The sequence below is a fragment of the Triturus cristatus genome, chromosome 11 (genome assembly GCF_964204655.1).
Source record: "Triturus cristatus chromosome 11, aTriCri1.1, whole genome shotgun sequence".
Taxonomy (NCBI): Eukaryota; Metazoa; Chordata; class Amphibia; order Caudata; family Salamandridae; genus Triturus; species Triturus cristatus.
Genome location: NC_140594.1, coordinates 202,257,487 through 202,278,066, shown reverse-complemented (window position 1 = coordinate 202,278,066; position 20,580 = coordinate 202,257,487). Strand labels below are relative to the sequence as shown.

At 47.3% G+C, this 20,580-nt stretch overlaps 1 protein-coding gene across 1 annotated transcript in view; it reads left to right on the top strand.

The window, feature by feature from the left end:
• SART3 (spliceosome associated factor 3, U4/U6 recycling protein) overlaps positions 1 to 20,580 on the top strand; it is a 484,862-nt gene that overhangs the window by 243,082 nt on the left and 221,200 nt on the right. The window contains exon 13 of the mRNA XM_085635725.1: positions 17,052 to 17,164. Coding sequence (XP_085491851.1) covers positions 17,052 to 17,164 — 113 coding nt within the window. The remainder of the gene's footprint in view (positions 1 to 17,051; positions 17,165 to 20,580) is intronic.

Genomic DNA, 20,580 nt, shown 5'->3' with positions numbered 1-20,580 from the left:
TACGACATGTCTTAGATCTCAGACCTCTAAACACTTACATTCATTCGGACCATTTTCACATGGTAACCCTCCAACAGGTTCTTCCACTTCTCTCCCAGAACGACTTTCTCACCACTCTGGACTTGAAAGACGCGTACTTTCACATCCCAGTACACCAATCTCACAGAAAGTACCTCAGGTTTGTGGTAGACGGACAACACTAGTAGTTCAAGGTGCTCCCGTTAAGGGTCACAAATACACCAAGGGTGTTCACCAAGTGCCTGGCAGTAGTGGCTGCACACCTCAGAAGACAGCACATTCACGTCTTCTCCTATCTGGACGATTGGCTCATAAAAGCCACGTCCTACCAGCAATGTGTGCGACATACCGCCGCTACAGTCCAACTACTTTACCAGCTAGGCTTCACAGTGAACCATCAAAAATCCCACCTGGTACCATCACACACAAAGCAATATCTCGGTGCCACCATAGACACCTCAAAGGCCATAGCCTATCCCAACCCTGCCAGGATTGCAAAAATACAGGCGCTGCTTCAAAAATTCCTATCCCAACACTCTCTCCCAGCAAGAGTGTTTATGCAGCTCATAGGGATGATGGCCTCTTGCATCTTTATCGTGCCCCATGCAAGACTCCAAATGCGCCCACTCCAAGAGTGCTTGGCGCGCCAGTGGAACCAGGCCCAGGGACAACTGACAGATCTGGTGTTGGTAGAAGGTCGCACCCATCGCTCTCTGCAGTGGTGGAACACCACAAACCTTTCCAGAGGTCGACCGTTCCTGGACCCGGTCCCACAAATAATCATAACGGCAGATGCATCGCTCTCCGGCTGGGGAGCTCATCTGTTACATCTCACAGCACAGGGCACATGGGACGCCGCAACAGAAGTTACTCCACATAAACCACCTGGAGTTACTGGCGATCTTCTTCGCCCTAAAATCCTTCCAGGCGCGGATTTCAGGCAAGGTAGTCCTCATTCGCACAGACAACATGACTGCCATGTACTACATTCAAAAACAGAGGGGCACACACTCTCCACAGCTCTCTGTTAGCACAGAGCATATGGAGATGGGCAATTCCACAAAAGATTTTTCTCCTAGCCCAACACGTCCCAGGAGTACAAAACACCGTGGCAGATCTGCTGAGCAGACAGACACAGCAGATCCACGAGTGGGAACTTCACCCACAGGTTCTTCACCCGTTCTTTCAGAAGTGGGGGCATCCACACATAGACCTATTCGCCACCCACGAAAACAAAAAATGCCCAAGCTTCGCCGCCAGATATCCACACCCATTGTCCGAAGGCAATGCGATATGGATGAACTGGTCAAACAAATTTGCATACGCTTTTCCACCTCTCCCACTAATTCCATTAGTGGTGGGGAAGCTACAGCAGCATTCCCTAACTCTAATCCTAGTAGCTCCAACATGGGCCAGACAACCGTGGTACACCACACTGCTGGAACTCTCAGTAGTACCATGCCTCCTAACCCAGAACCATGGAGAGATCAGGCACCCGGACCCAGCTCAGCTCAACCTTGAGATCTGGCTCCTGAGGTCCTAGAATTTGGATACCTTAACCTTCCCCCTGATTGCATGAACATTATCAGGGAAGCTAGACGCCCTACTACTAGGGCGTGCTATGCAGCAAAGTGGAAAAGATTTGTTATTTACTGCCACAATAACACAATGAATCCCTTAAATGTATCCATACAACACATTATATGTTATTTACTCCATTTACAAAGGTGTAACCTAGCATATACCTCCATTCGGTTACACCTTGCTGCAATTGCTGCCTATTTACAAAACAGGCAGCACCTCTCACTTTTCAAAGTGCCTGCCATCAAAGCCTTTATGGAAGGCCTCAAAAGAGTAATTCCACCCAGAGTGCCACCCTCACCTGTTTGGAACTTGAATATAGTCCTCACGTGGTTAATGGGACCCCCTTTCGAACCATTACATAAGTGCGAGCTGCAATTTCTCACATGGAAAACAGCTTTTCTAGTGGCCATCACTTCCCTGAGAAGAGTTAGTGAAATACAAGCACTCACTATACAGGAACCTTTTCTTCAGATGCATCACAACAAGGTTGTGCTCCGCACCAATCCCAAATTTCTACCCAAAGTCATTTCTCCATTCCATCTAAACCAGTCGGTAGAATTACCAGTCTTTTTCTCGCAACCCCAAACAGTTGCAGAAAGAGCCTTACACACACTGGATGTTAAAAGGGCTTTACTTTACTACATCCAGAGAACACAACCTTTCAGGAAAACCAAACCGCTATTTGTTTCCTTCTCCCCACCACGCAAAGGCAACCCTATCTCCACATCAGGGATAGCTAGGTGGATTGTAAAATGCATACAGATTTGCTACCACAAAGCAAAACGAACGCTATTGGTTCCCCCTAAAGCCCACGCTACAAGGAAGATAGGGGCTTCTATGGCTTTCCTAGGGAACATACCACTAGATGACCTCTGCAAAGCAGCGACATGGTCAACACCACACACCTTCACAAAACATTATTGTGTAGATGTGCAAACCAAGCAACAAGCTAGTGTGGGCCAAGCTGTACTAAAAACACTGTTTCAGACAACTGCAACGGATGCCGGTGGTCGCCGCTAGGGTTGGGTACTGCTATATAATCTATGCATAGTGTATAATCTGCAGCTCATATGCCTCAACGGAATATGCTACTTACCAGTATGCATCTGTTCTTGGCATGTAGAGCTGCAGATCTGTACACGCCCACCCGCCTCCCCGGCTACCTGTATCCGTTCCAGTCTTATCTTATTTAGATACAATACACATGGGTTTCTTTACTGTTACTACTACGCTCCATCTTTCCCTGCTGGCGAAAAACAATCTGAGGATGGAGCCGATGCCCATGCGCAATATTAACCAGAGGAGGAGTCACCGACCCCGTGACTCCCAAAGACTTTCCAAGAGGAAAAACAAAATGCAGACATCCGGGCCCAACACCAGATGGCGATCTATGCACAGTGTATAGATCTGCAGCTCTACATGCCAAGAACATATGCATACTGGTAAGTAGCATATTCCTTCTTCTCTAGATTCTGCCTACTGCTTCGTTGACGTTCAGTTTGTAATAGTTTTTAAAATCAGTTGGCACAAGGTGGAACAGTTCACCAGCTTTGCTTTGAAGAGTGTAGGTACAATAGATTCAGTGACCCGAATATTGCAGTGTAATTGCATTTATAGAGCACTTCCGATCCCTAAAAGGGTGTTGAAGCATGCTGCTCCAGAACCTTGTGGTGCGTGGCGTGTTCTGGGGAATTGAATTCATCACATGCGTATGGCAGCTTTTTTACAATGGACAGTATATACATCCCTTTTAAAAGGATAGACTGCAATTGTTTCAAGTTTTGTGGACTGAATGTAACCTAGCTTAAAGCCTCTGCTTTAAACTGTGTACATAATGTTAGACACATCGTGAAAATTAGACAGGCTAAAACTTCCAAGAGAATTATTATTATTATTATTTGAGATTTTCAGAGGGCGAACTAACCCAACTGCATCATAGCGTGTTACAAGAATTACATAAAGATTGTTTATAATAGCTATACCATTGGATACGACTATACAAGAATTACATGTGCATCGTTTACATTGTTTACAGTAGGCACTGCAAAGAGTCATACAATATAGGGCAGGAAGCATGAAAACAGGGGAGCGAATATTAGTACAGTTTATGGCGGTGGTGGGGTTCCCAGAGGAGGGGTTGAGATAGAGTTCAGAGTGATCAGTGAGTTTGTTAACCGGGGTACTTGGTAGGTCAGGCTTGGTAGTTTAGGTGGATTAGTTTAGGACTTTATTGAGGAGAGACAGTTTTAAGTTTTCCTTGAAGTGAAGGTAGGATTGGTTGTCACGCAGTTCTTTAGGAAGGGCATTCAAAACTTTCAGGGTATTATTAGAGAAGCATCGAGTGAGGGACTTGGTTTTCTTCAACTTGGGAGGGATAAGGAGAAGGGTGTTGGAGCTTCGTAGTGTAGGTGGGTTTAATAGAGTAGAGAGTTTTATGTATTATGCAGGCTGTTTTGAATACACTTCTTGCTTCGATTGGTAGCCAGTTGAGTTTCTTGAGGGCCGCAGTGATGTGGTTGAATAGTCTCTCTCCAGAAATCCGTCTGGCCACTGCGTTGAGTGTGGACTTCATTGGCAGAAGGTGGGTCTTTGGAATGCCCATGATCGTTGCTTTGCCGTAGTCCAGTTTGGATAGGACAAGACATTGGATTACAGTCTTTAAATCCTTAGAGGAGAGAAAAGCGTTTTTTTAACGAGTTTTAGGGTGTAGAAGGCACTTTTTGCAGTGGCGTTTAATATTCAGGCTTTTGGTTAGTGTAATCCCAAGTGATTTGGCGGAGTTCGATGTAGAAAGTTTGCAGTTTAGTGCAATTAGACTGTCAAGTCAGTAGTGGATTGGGTGGAGATTATTAGGCTTGAAGAGGAGGAGTATGGTTTTGTTGGCATTTACTTTTAGGAGAAGTAAATTAAACATAAAAACCAGCATCGGAAAAATCTGAATTTCCTTTGTGTTTGAGAATTTGAAAGATAATGAAATGTTTTGGCATATAATAAGATAAAGATTTAGTCATTTTTATATATCTTTTCTCTTCTTTTACTACAGTGCTGGGTGGAGCAAGTACATAATTTCTTCTCAAGATAAGGTTTGAGGGGTCTTTATTGCTTTGGCAGTAAAAAAAGGACATTGGTAAAGACCCCCAGCTAACTACCAGAGTTAAAATGTCAATGTGTAACTTGGTCAGATAGATTTTGGATTAATATTTCTTCAAAGGTATTTGGTGCTATTTGAAGTGGGCTTAATTTTCCTGTGGTGTAGTGGTATTTTAGTTGAGTTACAAAAAGGAACTTGTGTGAATCTAATTACAAATTTATATCGACTTGGGCTTAGAGTTTATCAATGTAGGCTGTTAAGCTGTGGAGGGAGAAAAGGTATCAGTGTTGATGTGAGCAGTGACCAATCTCCCACCCTGCTTAAACAGAAGAACCCAAAAAGAAAAACTGCTTTTACTAAGGTTAACCTCACGTCATCCTTTGCAGTTTTGGCTAAAAAGCAAAGCAGTCCCAAAAGAAATGTGTGCATCATGAACCTACCAGACATCACTCATATTAAAGACAATTAGGACGTTCAACGTTGTAAGAAGCTGGCTCTTTATATAGTGGACCAAAACGAGGTACACAGTGTCAAGGATCCATACAACCCTTAGTGGTCTACAGATGCAAAAAGGATAACAGTAAATGCTCTCTTTTGTTGTAGTGTAGACGAGCAGTTTAAGCTTTTCAGAGACTAGTGCTAAACATTTGTTGTACTCCGAGGCAATAAATGAAACATTAATTCAAGAATAAATCCGAGACCAATTTAGAAAAATAAGTCAGATTTTTATATAAAATTTGATACCAAGAACTTTGTTATCAAGTAAGTACTTTTTTTTTTAGATATCAATATTTACAGGTAAGTAAATAGTTGCAGGATGCGTATTTCCACATCCCCATCCTGAAGTCGCACAGGAAGTATCTCTGGTTTACGGTAGGGTCGCAACATTATCAGTTTGCGGTACTTCCGTTTAGTCTTACTACTGCACCTCGAGTCTTCACAAAGGTTATGGCAGTGGTGGCAGCCCATCTCAGAAGGTCGGGGATTTCAGTTTTTCCCTATCTGGACGACTGGCTGATCAAAGCGGAGTCGCCAGAGAAGGTGCTTCATCATCTGCAGGTTACAACTCAGCTGTTGTACAAATTGGGTTTTTCGATAAACGTGCCAAATCTCACCTGGTGCCCTTTCAGCGCAACCTGTTCATAGGGGCAGTACTGGACACTACTGTGTGTCAAGCATTCCCTCCTCCACAAAGGATTCTCAACAAACAGGAAATGATTCCCCTGTTTTACAGTGGAGCGGTCGTTCCAGTCCTGAAGGTCCTTCGCCTGCTCGGTCTGTTTGCTTCCTGCATTCTGTTGGTCAACCATGCACGCTGGCATATGAGGGCCCTCCAGTGGTGCCTCCGCAGGCAGTGGTATCAGCACAAGGGAGATCTCAGGGAGTCTGTGTGTCTCCAGAGGAGCTGCGGCGGCTCTGTCTTGGTGGAGCGTAAAGGGCAATCTGTCCCAAGGAAAGCCCTTCCATCTACCTCCATCGGTGGCCACAGTAATTACAGATGCATCCACTTTAGGGTGGGGTGCGCATCTGGGGGATCTGGAGATCAAGGGTCTTTGGTCTCCAGAGGAAAGGTTGCTTCACATTAACCTTCCGGAATTGCGGGCGATACGTTTGGCGCTCAAGGCCTTCCTCCCTTCCCTTCGCGGTCAATCAGTTCAAGTCCTGACGGACAACACTACCGCGATTTGGTATGTCAACAAGCAGGGAGGAGTGGGGTCTCATTGTCTTTGCAGAGAGGCTATGCGTCTCTGGTCCTGGGCTCAGGATCATCAGATTTGTCTGATGGCAAATCATCTGGCCGGGGTTCTGAACGTACGTGCAGACAGTCTCAGTCAGCAGTTCTCCGCCGACCACGAGTGGAGGCTTCATCCGGAGGTGGTTAGTCACGTCTTTCGGACGTGGGGGAACTGCTCGGGTGGACCTGTTTGCCACTCAAGAGAACGCTCACTGCCCGTCATTCTGCAGGCTCCAGTTTCCAATGCAGGAAACTTTGCATGACGCATTTCAGTTGAGATGGGACTCGCATCTCCTATACGCGTTTCATCCCATACCCTTGATTCCTCGGGTTCTGAGGAAGATTCGCCAAGACCGGGCCCAAGTCATATTGATCGCTCCGGATTGGCCAAGAAGGGTGTGGTATACAGATATTCTCCACCTCTCCTCGTGGTGCCCTCCGCTCCATCTCCCTCTGAGGGCAGACCTCCTCTCGCAGTCGGAGGGGCAGGTTCTACACCCCCACCTCCAGAGCTTACACCTTCATGCCTGGAGATTGAACGGGGCAACCCGAATTCTTTTTCTCTCCCGCCAGATGTGGTAGATGTAATTTTGTGTGCCAGACGTCATTCCACCAAATCTATCTATTCCTACAGGTGGTCTAAATTTGTGCTCTGGTGTGGGGAGAAATCTATTGATCCTTTGAGGGCTCGTTTATCTGACATTCTTCAGTTTGCCCTTTCTCTTGCTCAGCAAGGTTTTGCTGTAGCCACTATAAAGGGATATCTTTCAGCCTTGTCGGCATTCCTTTGTTGGCCGGATCAACCATCATTGTTCAAATCGCCTATTGTTTTACGGTTTCTGAAAGGCCTTACAAACCAGTTTCCTCCAACTCCTTTTATTGTGCCTCAATGGGACTCAAATCTTGTCTTAACTTATCTGATGGGTTCTCCCTTCGAGCCCTTACACAAGTGTCCCTTGAGACTGTTGTCTTTTAAGACGGTTTTTCTTATTGCGATCACCTCGGCAAGGAGGGTAAGTGAGCTTCAAGCTTTAAGTTCAAAACCCCCGTTTTTGACCATTTATGCTGAAAGAATGGTACTCGGGACCAGGGCTGCTTTTCTGCCTAAGGTGGTAACTCCCTTCCATCTGGGGCAGTCCATTACCCTCCCTACCTTCTTAACTCCTGCCTCACCCTTCCAAGGAGGAGGAGCGGCTTCACCGTCTGGACCCTAAGAGGGCGGTGAGCTTCTACCTTGATAGGACAAAAGACTTTCGATTGGACGACCAGCTCTTTGTGGGCTTTGTTGGCTGCAGGGAAGGCAGAGCGGTGCACAAGCGCACCCTTTCCAGATGGATTGTCTTGTGCATCAAGATATGCTACTCTTTGGCTGGTAAGGAACCTCCAGAGGGTTTAAGGGCTCATTCTACTAGAGCGAAGTCTTCCACGTCTGCTTTGTCTAGAGGTGTGCCTGTGGAGGACATTTGTAGGGCGGCAACTTGGGACTCCCTCCACACTTTTGCAAAGCATTACTGTTTGGATTCTGAGGTGAGGAGGGACGGACATTTTGCTCGTTCTGTCCTTCAGGATTTTCTGGTATAGAAGGGTGGACACCCTCCTCCGGTAGTGGGACTGCTGTGGGAATCTTTTCACAAGGTGAGGAATCCACTGGAAGATGTATCCATCAGAAGAACAAGTTACTTACCTCCGGTAACGCTTTTTCTGGTGGATACCGTATCTGCCTGTGGATTCCTCACTGACCCACCCGCCTTCCCGTTGTCCACCCTTGTATACCTACAATAGTGATGATGTTTCAAATGTATTTATTACTGTCAGAGGAAGAGTGCTATTTATTTTGCCTTCTTTTTTATTCTTCGCACTGTATGTTTTGCATTGTATATTATGTACTGTGTATACATTGTTGTCAGTCCGTCCGTGTGCCTCAAAGGCACAGAAAAAAGGGTGGAACTGACTTCAGCACGCCGACGAGGTCTTCTTATGGAGCCGGTGACGTCAGCGGAGTCGCGAGCGGAGCCGTGTCTCTGTGACGTCGTCTTCGACCTCATCGGCGTCGACTGCTACAAAAGTTTCCGAATGTTGCTGGCGCAGGGGAAATTCACAAGGTGAGAAATCCACAGGCAGATACTGTATCCTCCAGAAAAAGCGTTACCGAAGGTAAGTAACTTATTCTTATGGTGCATATGGGTGTGCATTCAAAAGTGTGTGTGTTTGTGTGCTGTGCAATACGTAAGAAAATGGGCATAACACATTACCTACATATATTTTAGAAGCAAACAACATATATGTGTATTGACACATACATCAGTAGTACTTACCTGTCTGCACTCCACCAGGGACTCACTCCGTCTGCACCCCGCCTCCAGGACAATGCCTGCACAATGGGGACACCTAAATAGGCTTGGTGCAATCCCGCTGACCTGACGGTCTTAAATGAAAAATTATTTTTATTTACATACACACCAAAAAGAAACATGGTGACATTGTGGTACAAGCATGCTGTAGAATCCACATTGCACATAGTGGTGGATTCTCAATCAGTTTCTGGAGTCTCAATATCCCCCGTCCCTCCCCCACAACCTTGTAGGTAGCTAAGATGTCCATCTGCTCCCGATCACAAGCATTTCGTGTTGCACTTACAACAGGAGTACACAGGTTTCCTCGACACATTCCATTTCCCCCATACCTTGGTTCATTTGTTCAGACAACCCCTGCTTTCATAGACCGCCCTCTCCACTTGCATACACCAGTCCATGTCCCTCTTCCAGTCACCTAATTGCTGTGCTGTATCAGCGCTCCAGAGCCTAACTATGTTGCTCTTGTCCACCATTAAGTCCAACATACACCAGAGGAAATCTATAGAGGCAAGGCCTGTTTCACCCTAAAAAATCAGGAGACCTCACTTTGCAGAAGGCTCCATCCTACTTACACAAACCCTATTACGACAGTTAACCTCTGCAATCCAAAAACTCTGGAGCACTGGGCAGCTCCATACCATATCATAAAATGTGCTTTCTTGTCCACATTTCTTGGGGCAGAGCGCCATGTCTATTTTACACATTTTTACTGCAAGGGTCATGTTAACCAGCAGAGTAGACAGCCGCCTTGACGGAAAACAGTCTGGTGATGCGAACGGCAGTTCAGCCAGCACACATCTAAATACAGCGTGCGGGATATTGTCAGCTTGGCGGAGTACTTGAATACTACGCCGCTTAGGAATGACGGGAGTCCTGTCAAAATGTAAATCAGGCCCTTGGTCTTTTAGAGGGTTCTGAGTTTCATAGTTGTTCCTTCATAAGTTTACAAGATTGAAGACTGGTTCTTTGTTGGTTTCTCTGGTCTATACATAGGCAAAAGTGCTACACATCAAATGTTATCCCAATAGTTTGTGGTCTATTTCAAACTATAAATCACCAGGACCCACATAAAGGGATCAGAGCAGCAGGGCAGCTACATCTGTGCTTTTCAGAGACAGAAGCAGGTTGGGGTTCAGTTAATGCCTTGATCTAGTATTACTGTCTTAAGGCTGATGTGTGGAGGTTTTTTTGGGGTAAGCTGTTGTACATCATTTTCGGTTATATTGGTTTTTATAGAGTCTACAAGAGAAAGCTGCTGGAAGAAGATTCATTCTTTTTTTAATTATACTTTTGCTTCTCTCTTTTGACTCTCACTCCTCTGTGGTGTAGAAATATGAGACAGATCCAATGTCACTGATGCCACCTCTATGAAGCTGCAACATCAGTTATGCAGTAATTACCTAGCGGATCTATGGCCCTTGCTGCATTACCACCTAGTACCATGTGGATGAATTGCTGAATATGTTCAGCCTTTAACCTGGATTTACTCCTAGGTGAGGCCCTGGTGGGTGAATAAGCATCCATCAGATGAGCATTATTAAAGATAAGTAACTTATTTTATTTGTTCATTCATCAAAGTAAGTATTTGAATTATTTTTTTGTATCTTTTTCAAGATACAATATCCACTCATAGCACTTTTGTGAAGTTACCTTTGGTATATTATTGCTCTTATTGTGAAAGCTTTGACAAGAAATTGATAGCAAAAAATGTACCCAAGCAGGTTTTGTTTTGTTTGGTTTGTGTCTCCTTTTACAGTTACTCTTTTCAAATCAAATCTTAGCAGATTGGTATATAATCTTCCATTGCAAACACAAAGAACACAATCATAGTATGTGTAGTAAATTCAATTATAAACCTTCTTAATTAATGTGATCTATATGAAAGAAAGATGTTAGTTATAGATTCCTTACCTTAGAATTACCCCCAGGCGTCAGACTGGATCCGGAAAGTTTTTCGTCAGCAGTAGCTCTGCGCGTCGGAAGCTGGCGTCGGTCGGCTCCGCATCCGTCGTCTGCGTTGTGGTCGCCGGGATGACGTCGCGGCAGCTACTTAGACGCCGTCCTCGCGTGCTGACGTCACTTCTGTTTTTTTCAGCGCCAGCCAGCGCAGATCTGGGAAGAGCGGTACCTCAGTCATTTTTTGACTAACTTTTTCTTGACTTTTGTCGATTTCTTTTCTCGAGTCTTCGACTCCGAAAGGTGCATGAGGGTTGCCCGGTTTCAAGACCTGCGGATCCTCCCATCGCATGATGTCGGTGACGGATCCGCTCCTTGTGTGTCCTTTATGCCTGGAGCGTGACCATGACCCCAAGTCGTGCTCCGACTGCCAGTTGTTGACGCCGAAGGCTTTGCAGGAGCGGTCCCGAAAGCTGCTTGAACACCGGCAGTCGGCTCCGCGCCGTTCGAGGTCCCGGTTGAGAGGGAGGTCGAGGGACCGGTCTCAGAGCCATCGCCATTCCGGCTCGAAGTCATTGAAGTTTTCGCACTCTGGGTCGGGTGAGTCGAAGCATGAGAAGAAGTCAAATAAGCATTGTCACTCTTCGACTTCTCCTCGTCGGTCGGCCGATCTGACGAGGCGCGTGGGTGGGGTGGGTGGTCGACTCCGAGCTTCCCTCCCTTTCCGGGACCCGGAGCGACCACTGCCCAGCTTCATACGTTCTACGAGGCGATGCATGCTATCATTGGGCGGACCGACCCTGCCAGCGCGCCTTTGGGCTCCGCGGACTCGGTTGGGGTGCCTAGGTCTTTGCTGCCGGCGGCTCCAGCCACGGCGCCGAAGGCCCCCCTTGGATCCAGGCCTGGATTCGGATCGGCACCAGTGGACCTTATTACATCTCTACCAGCGCTGCTTCCGACGGCACTACTACAGTGCCTGGCGCCGGTCTCTAAGGCCCCCCCCCCCCCCCCCCCCCCCGGCTGGCATCGACCCCAGCATCCTTCCCGACGTGGACACGGAGCCGGACCGGCATCGCCCGAACCGGATCCGGCGCCGGGTGGGGTTTTCATGCACCTGTTCACTCCTGGGGCCCCTTTCCAACCACAGTGGCACCCAGAGGAGGATGAGGAGGACAGGGAGGGGTCAGGTGACCCTTTAACTGACCAGCTTGAGCCTGAGCAGGACTGGAGAGAGGAACTGGGGGATGCCAGTGGTCTTGACACTTCACCCGACCTTGACATGTTGTCTCCTCCTACCATGGCTATGAAGGAGGGGGCGTCATGCTGTGGTGTTGCGTAAGGAGGCTGAGGCTCTCAACCTCGAGCTTCCTACAGTGGCGGTCAGGACTAACCTCCTGACTGAGGTGCTTCAACCGGCGGCGAGCTCTTCGGAGCCCCTGCTTCCGTTTAATGGGGCCCTCATTGACGTCCTTTTGAGCACGTGGGCCAGGCCCAACACGGGGGCTCCCGTGGACCGGGTGATCGCCCGACGCCACCACCTGGCTCCGGGCGATCCCACTTTCCTTTCCCAATACCCCAGCCCGGAGAGCTTGGTGGTCCAAACCTCCACTTCCAAAAGCGCCTTCCCTACCGCTCCACCGGAATGGGAATCCAAGAAGCTGGACCCTCTTGGCAAGAAAATGTTCTCTTGTGCCAGCTTAGGATTGCGGTCGGTAAACACGGCATGTCTCTTGGGCCGTTATTCGCACTTAGTGTGGGATACGGTGGTGCAAGTGCTGCCTCAGTGTCCGGAGGAGGCCCGGACAGTGCTCTCCCAGGCTATCGCCGCCGGGAGAGATGCAGCTAAGTTTCCGATCAGTTGTTGGCTGGACACCGCCGCCTCTCTGGGCAGGACCATTTCAACGTCGGTAGCTCTTCGAGGCTGCGCCTGGATGAGGTCCACTGGCTTTTCAGGAGATGTCCAGAACACCTTGATGGACATGCCCTTTGATGCCTGTCGCCTTTTTTGGCAACAAAGCAGACAACGCCCTAGAGCGCTTCAAGGGCTCACGGGCTACGGCCAAGTCCTTGGGCCTCTCCTCACGTCCGACGCAGTCTGCTTTTCGCCCCTTTCATGGCTACGGAAGGGGTGCCCCGCTACGTCCCTTCCAGGGCCACAGGACGCTGCAAATTATCCAACCTTCGCGGGGCCAGGAACATGGAAACAACCGGTGAGGTTCGGGGGGCCAGCGGGTGGGCCAGTCCACCAACCCCCCCTGTGCAGCAGCCTCCAAACCTTCCTAGTCCAACCTTTCAGACCCATCAAACGCCCGTGGGCGGCAGGATTCGTCATCACCTCCCCCACTGGCGCACCATCACTTCAGACAGGTGGGTTTTGCAAATTGTCCAAAGGGGCTACTCCCTCCCCTTCGAGACTACCCCCTCCAGTCATGCCACCTCGATACCACCGCATGTCGGAGGATCATCTGGCCCTTCTCCAACAGGAGGGCATTTCCTTGGCTAAGGGTGCCATCGAGCGTGTTCCTGTCCCAGAAGTAGGTCGTGGTTGTTACTCCCACTACTTTCTGGTTCCCAAGAAGGACAAGGGCCGGTGTCCTATCTTGGACCTCAGGGACGTCAATCGCTTCCTCCGGAAGGAGAAGTTCAAGATGTTGACGCTTGCTCAGGTCTTGTCTGCCCTCAACCCGCAAGACTGGATGGTAGCGTTGGACTTGCAGGACGCTTATTTTCACATCCCCGTCCTGCCGACCCTCCGGCGTTACCTGCGGTTCACGATAGGCCACGAGCACTTTCAGTTCGCTGTGCTCCCTTTGGCCTTACCAGCGCCCCTCGGGTGTTCACGAAAGTGATGGCGGTGGTCACAGCTCATCTGCGCAGATCAGGGTTTTCAGTCTTCCCCTATCTCGACGATTGGCTGTTGAGGGTGCGCTCACCCCAGGCAGTCGTCTTCCACCTCCAGACTACGGCCGACCCCCTGCATACGCTGGAGTTCTCCTTCAATGTGTCGAAGTCGTACCTGATTCCCTTTCCGAAGCAACTCAGAACCGGAGCGGTTCTGGACACGACGCAGTTTCGGGTCTATCCTACTGAACAGTGAGTCTGGGATATTCGGGCTATGATTCCGATCTTTCAGCCTCTGTCCCGGGTTTCGGTCAGAATGACCCTGAGGCTGCTGGGCCTCATGGCCTCTAGCATCCTGCTGATCGATCATGCCAGGTGGAATATGCGGGCTCTGCAGTGGGACCTGAAGTTCCAGTGGGAGCAGCATATGGGGAATCTGTCTGATTGCGTCCAGATCTTGGAGGGCACTGCTCGACAGCTGCAGTGGTGGCTTACGAACCAGGATTGGGTAAATGGCAGATTCCTCTCCCTTCCCCAACCAGACCACACTGTGGTGACGGATGCCTCCCTTCTGGAATGGGGCGGCCACATGGGAGAGGCGGGGATCAGAGGCCTCTAGTCTCCGGCATAGTCCGGGCTTCACATCAACATTCTGGAGCTCCGGGCGATTCGTCTTGCACTGAAAACATTCCTTCCCTCTGTCCGGGTAAGAGTAGTGCAGGTGTTCACGGACAACACCACTGCCATGTGGTAGTGCAACAAACAGGGCAGGGTGGGATCGTGGACTCTGTCTGGAGACCCTTCGCCTCTGGACATGGCTGGAATATCAAGGCATTTCCTTGGTAGTTCAACTCCTGGCAAGTTCTCTGAACGCTAGGGCGGACAAACTCAGCCGCAGGTGCATGATGCATCATGAATGGCGTCTTCACTCGGAGGTGGTGCAAGGTCTCTTTTGACAGTTGGGAGAGCCTTGGTTAGATCTATTTGCCACCAAAGAGAACGCGCGATATCAGCAATTCTGTGCATTGGAATTTCCAAGGCGGCACTTGCTCAGCGATGCTTTTCATCGCGAGTGGAGTTGCGGTCTGTTGTACACCTATTCCACTTCTGCCCAGAGTGCTGAAGAAGATCAGGCATGACCAGGCCCAAGTCATTCTTGTGGCTCCGGATTGGGCATGAAGAGTCTGGTATCCAGAGCTGCTCAACATGGCCATCGATCCTCCGATCAGACTGCCTCTTCGGGAGGATCTTCTGTCACAGCAGCAGGGGACGGTCCTCCACCCGAACCTGTCCAGTCTCCACCTCCTTGCGTGGATATTGAGCGGCGGCAGTTGATGTCTTTTGACCTGCCTCCCGAAGTTTGTGACGTAATCTTGGCAGCCAGGCATCCCTCCACAAAGAAGGTATACGCCTGTAGGTGGAACACATTCGTGGCATGGTGCACAGCAAAGGCTGTGAATCCCCTTTCTGCCCCTCTTTCTGAAGTACTTTTGTTCCTTCTCCCTTCAGCCCAGCAGGGCTCTGCTCTGGGCACTATCAAGGGCTACCTTTCTGCCATCTATGCTTTACTTCGGCTGGCAGATCAGCCTTCTCTTTTGAAGTCCCCTGTTGTTAACCGTTTCTTGAAAGGCTTAAGGCATCAATTTGCTCAAATTCCATTTGTTATGCCTTAGTGAGACTTAAATCTTGTACTAACTTATCTAATGTGCGCTTCCTTTGAGCCGCTTCATAACTGTCCTTTACAACTCTTAACTCTTGAAACTGCTTTCCTGATAGCCATCACTTCCGCTAGATGAGTGAGTGAGCTACCAGGCTCTTAATTCCAAACCTCCTTTCTTGTCTGTTCATCCAGACAAGGTGGTTCTCAGGACCCATCCATCCTTTCTTCCTAAGGTGGTCACTGCCTTCCACATTGGGCAGACCATTACTTTGCCCACCTTCTTTCCGCATCCTTCCAAGGAGGTAGAGCGCCTCCACTGTCTGGACCCAACACGTGCACTCTCCTTCTATCTGGATCGCACAAAACAGTTCCGGGTGGATGATCAACTTTTTGTTGGCTACGTGGGTGCAAAGAAGGGTCGGGACGTACACAAATGCACCATTTCTCAATGGGTCGTGTTGTGTATTAAGGCTTGTTACTCTCTGGCTAAAAAGGAGCCTCCGGTCGGGCTACGCGCTCACGCCACCAGGGCGACGGCAGCCACTACTTCCTTGGGAAGAGGAGTGCCTATGAATGACATCTGTCAGGCGGCTATATGGGCATCACTGCACTCGTTCACCAAACACTACTACCTGGACAGCCAAGTTCGGGGAAACCGCTTCTTTCGCCGTTCTGTTCTCCAGAACTTTTTGGTGTGATCTTGGTTCGCAGACCCTCCACCGGGGTTGGTATTGCTGGGGTATCTATTCCAAGGTAAGGAATGTATATCTAACGTGTTTCTTTCAGATGCAGAAGTTACTTACCATCGGTAACGATATATCTGTAAGAAACATTAGTTAGTTATAGATTCCTTACTGCCCCACCCATCCTTCCCGTTCTGCAAACTGATTTCTAGGGTTAAGGACATCCTTTCAGAGCCCTAGTTTTGTGCACCAGTGGTCAGTGCTCTGCATTTCTGGCACAAAGTCGTGTACAGAACTGACATCAGCGCGCGAGGGCGGCATCTAAGTAGTTGCCGCAACGTCATCCCGGCGACCAAGACGCCGACGACGGACGCGGAGCCGACCGATGCCACCTTCCGACGCGCAGAGGTACTGCTGACAAAAAACTTTCCGGATCCAGTCTGACGCCTGGGGGTAATTCTAAGGTAACGAATCTAGAACTAACTAATGTTTCTTACAGACATATTGTTACCGAAGGTAAGCAACTTGTGCGTTAGGGTGTCTACTTTTCTCTACATCCACTTCTGTCTAGGTCCGTCGTGTCTACCTGGTCTACTGTGCTGTTGCCAGAGCACAATGCTGCCCTTCACGTATAGATTCTCTTCCTACCATCTCTAATATTACATACTAATGATCTTCTGCACTGCTTATGGCTTCTCCAATTAATTTCTTGCTTTCTGTTCTTCCTTACATTTATTTTTATTCCATCTGTGTTCCCCTTCTAAACGCTTGCAAGGCACCTCTCTGCTTTCAGCCTAATATTTCTAGGCAAGCATGAGCTCTAGTTTTCTATGTTCCTGGATTCCCACCTTCCCTCTGCCTTCTCTATATTTGGCAGATTATCATACTTGACTCAGTTTTGCATATTTCAGTGGAAGTTATTGATATGAAAGTTTAAAAATAATTAGGGTGCATCTTGATCTTGACTTGTGTTTCGATAAAACAGTTTTTTTATTTCCTCCCTCTTTCCACTAACTGCTATACAGAAGCCACACCGTTTCTAGGTGTACTGTGACTCATATTTCTTATGCAAACAGAATAGATGTTGGTTTGCATCTTAAATAAAGAGAATGCATTCAAAATATCATAATTGTAGAAATATTAACGTTATGTTGCCCCTAACACACTACTTGTCTTCATCCTACTGTAGGGCTCATGGTGATGCTCAGCATGGCAGGAAAGCATTACATCGAGCAGTACAGTGCACAACAGACTACCCAGAACATGTCTGTGACATGCTTCTCATGTTGGAGAGGATTGAGGGTATGATGACCTAACAATGGAAATTAAGCCAAATTAACGGTCTTAGTGCTACAGTTTATATTACAGTCCTGAAATGGAATGAATTTGTGTTCATAATTTAATGATTTTTTCTGCCATTTGAACTGTGCCTAACAATACTTTACATGCCCTTGTGTATGAATTCCCCTGTACTTTGTACGTTTTGTAGAAGGACATTATTTGTTCATCTGTAAGTGAACTAGGGTCAGACCTGATTTTTGGGCTGGTTGCAAACTAGTATTTGAAGATTGCACACCCTCTAAGAATGAAGGCTTGTAAGGGATAGCAGACCCTTCATACATGTATTAGAATTTATTCAGTGTGAACTTTTTTTAAAGTCATTCATGTCCTTAAAGAAACACAAGATGCTTTAAAATAATGTTCACATTGAGGGATGGACATTTGAGGGAGAATGCTGTGGTACACTGTACCACTGTCTACTCCCCATGAGTCTGTACGATTAGGACAGCATCCTCCTTTGCAAATCAAGTACCACCCTATCTCTGGTGTTGGTAACTGATCAGTGGCTTGAGACTGCAATTTAACTCCTAAAGAATTGATACATACTATTAAGTCTCTCAAATAAGAGGGGATCTATTTCATGCCCCTCCAATTTGTGATTCGGAAGGGATATCAAAAGCTCTTTCACAAGCCGGAAAATGGCGTTTTGTACATTGAACAGGTGTCTTCTGGAAACAACAGTGTAATTTTGCAAATTGTAGAGTTTGTGACTGCAAAATGCCTTTGAACTGCCAGTTCTTAGTTTTGACATAATATATCCTGTGATTATTGTCTTTATGCTTAGAAATATTGAGGAATACAGGCCTAAAAAAATAATAAAAAGGTTGCCAAATCTGCAGGTCAGGTGACTTGAATGATCTACTCGACCTAACTGTAATGCTCTTGACCCGCAAACTATTCTAAAATTTTTTGGTACTGGCCAAATATGTGAGTTCAGCATGCCTGCTGAACTAAAACTAATGTAATTGCTTTAATAAACTAAACCTTTGCTTCATGTATAATACGAATCTGGCCCATGTGTAGGAAACGCATGACCCCTGACTTGTCTCAGAGTTCATTGACAGCATTGCATCAGGACAGTAGCAGGATTGTTTCTCAGTTCATGTTAAAAACTCTCACTTCTAAGAAATATATTACTAAAGCATGATATGGTAGGCCTCTGTCATTTCGTGCTACAACTATATATAGTGTACACATGGTGATGTTTGGAAATCGGTTTTCTGCAAACATTTATCTTTTGCACATCACCAAGTAAAGTGTTCTTATTTGTTTTGATCGTATTAAAATTTTTGTTTCCATCACCCTTCTGAATTAAAAAAATATGCTTTCCTAATTGCTGATATATTTTGAAATATTTGTACTGTTCATTTGCAAGCTATTTAAATGTATGTTAGAAAAAAATGACATCCTACAGCCTTTTGTTTCCCAGCACAATTGCCCTACAGTTCACTTTACAAAATCCTCTTAACTTTGCAGTCAGGGAAAGAAAACAAAACACCAATCTCTGTGGTTAAGTAAACAGCAGTTTGTAAGAAAAAAGCTTACATTTGACTTCTGTTTTTGAACGCATAGCAAATGTGACAAAATGAAAAGAATTAAACGCATTTTTATTGCTCATTCTCTTTCTAAATGAACAGGACACCTGTTCTTTTCCATCTCTAGCTCGCTCGCCAGAATGGACCAGTAGCCCAAAAAATCGCTTGCCCTGATAAAATCTGAATTGCCATAGCAAGTGAGCAAGTAGATCTTTCGAGGCCTGGAATAGAAGAATTTGTATTTGATCTGCTTTTTTTGATGGATACTTCTAACCACTGATTCCTTGCCTTAGCACACTCCCAAGACTCCAGGCTGGATGAATAAACATTTTCAGCAAAGCTCCTGCAGTTGGAACCGTGCTTCTCTTCGCTGGCTCTGTACCCCCCTGGAAGCATCAGAGTGGAGATGCATATCAGTGCAACCCCTACACGCTGATGTCTTTTGCTTTCTTTCTGTGCCTACCGACTCGTGTCTGTACCTGTGCACTCACATTCGCCTGCCTTACAACAATTTCCAAAGCATTCTAAAACCAGTATGCTAGGGAACAGTCTATAGCCGTCCCCTGCCTCCCATCCCTCTAAACGATCAGCCATGCTGGGACCGGATAGGGGAAGGGGAACCTCTATGTCGCTGAATGTAAGTAGTTAAGACCCTTCATGCAACTTCGCTTTTGCTTCAGGTGATAGGTGCATGTCAGTGAGCTCGGATCATATTTTCTAGCTGTAACAATTCGAGGTCTTCAAAGAGGCTACCTCTGGCATGCCTTTGGGCTCCAGGAATTTACATGGACCTCCAGTTGGGTTATCACTGGCAATCCCTTCTTCAGCACCTGCTGACCCCTTGGGACCTGTTTTGGGTCCAGTAACCATTCTGGTACTGACTCCTACTCCAGCTCCTGGATCTGTGCCAGACCACCCAGTTGCTGGTGCCGAAAGTGGATCTGATTTGGATGCTGATGTCTGACCCTGAACTGGCTTCATCTCGATCTCAAGCGAAATGCGCTCCAAAATTACTAACGCACAAAAAATCGTCATACAGACCTATTCTGCTCTGATATCTTCTCCTTTTGGCACTGAGTCTAAATGAGGTACTCCACGAGAGGGAGATGATGATGGGGTAGAGGATGGTCCTCTTCCCCCTAATTATGATGACAGTGTTTATATGAATTTACATGTTGCGAGTGGGCTTGAGTACAACCCCTGTATCATAGGTGTCGTCATCACCTGGATCACCGACTGAAGAGAGAGCGCAATTTGCTTTTGTGGTCTGATGGACAGCTGTGGTCCTGGATTTGAAGCTGGCCTCTATCAAGACCAAGACTAATGTCGTTGCGAAAATTCTGCAGCCTCAGTCTGAAACACCCCCTTCAACGAGTTCCTCACTGATACTTTGATGAGCATGTGGTCAAATCCCTATTCTTGCCTTCCAGTTAACACACAGGTAGTCAGGGTCACTGAGCAGTAGCTGGCGACCATGATTTTCTTCCTAAATAAAAATCCTACTCTAGAGAGCCTGGTAGTTCAGGCTTCAACTAGTAAGGTTAACCCCTATTTTTTCTTCACGACTCCTCCAGATAGGTAGTCTAAGATGATGTTCTCTTTGGCCAGCCTCACACTGAAGTCTGGCAATGTAGTCTGCTTGCTGGGTTGCCGTGTGCATGTCTTCTGGGATCTGGCCAGCGAGATATTTTGCGAGGTCCCGGAAGACCGTAGGGTGTCTCTGACAAAAAAAAAATAAAGAATAATAATATGGACAGGACGAGGCCAAATATGTGATTCATGATGGCCTATATGATATGGACTGCAACGGGAGGGTGGTTGACACCAATATTGTGCTCTGCC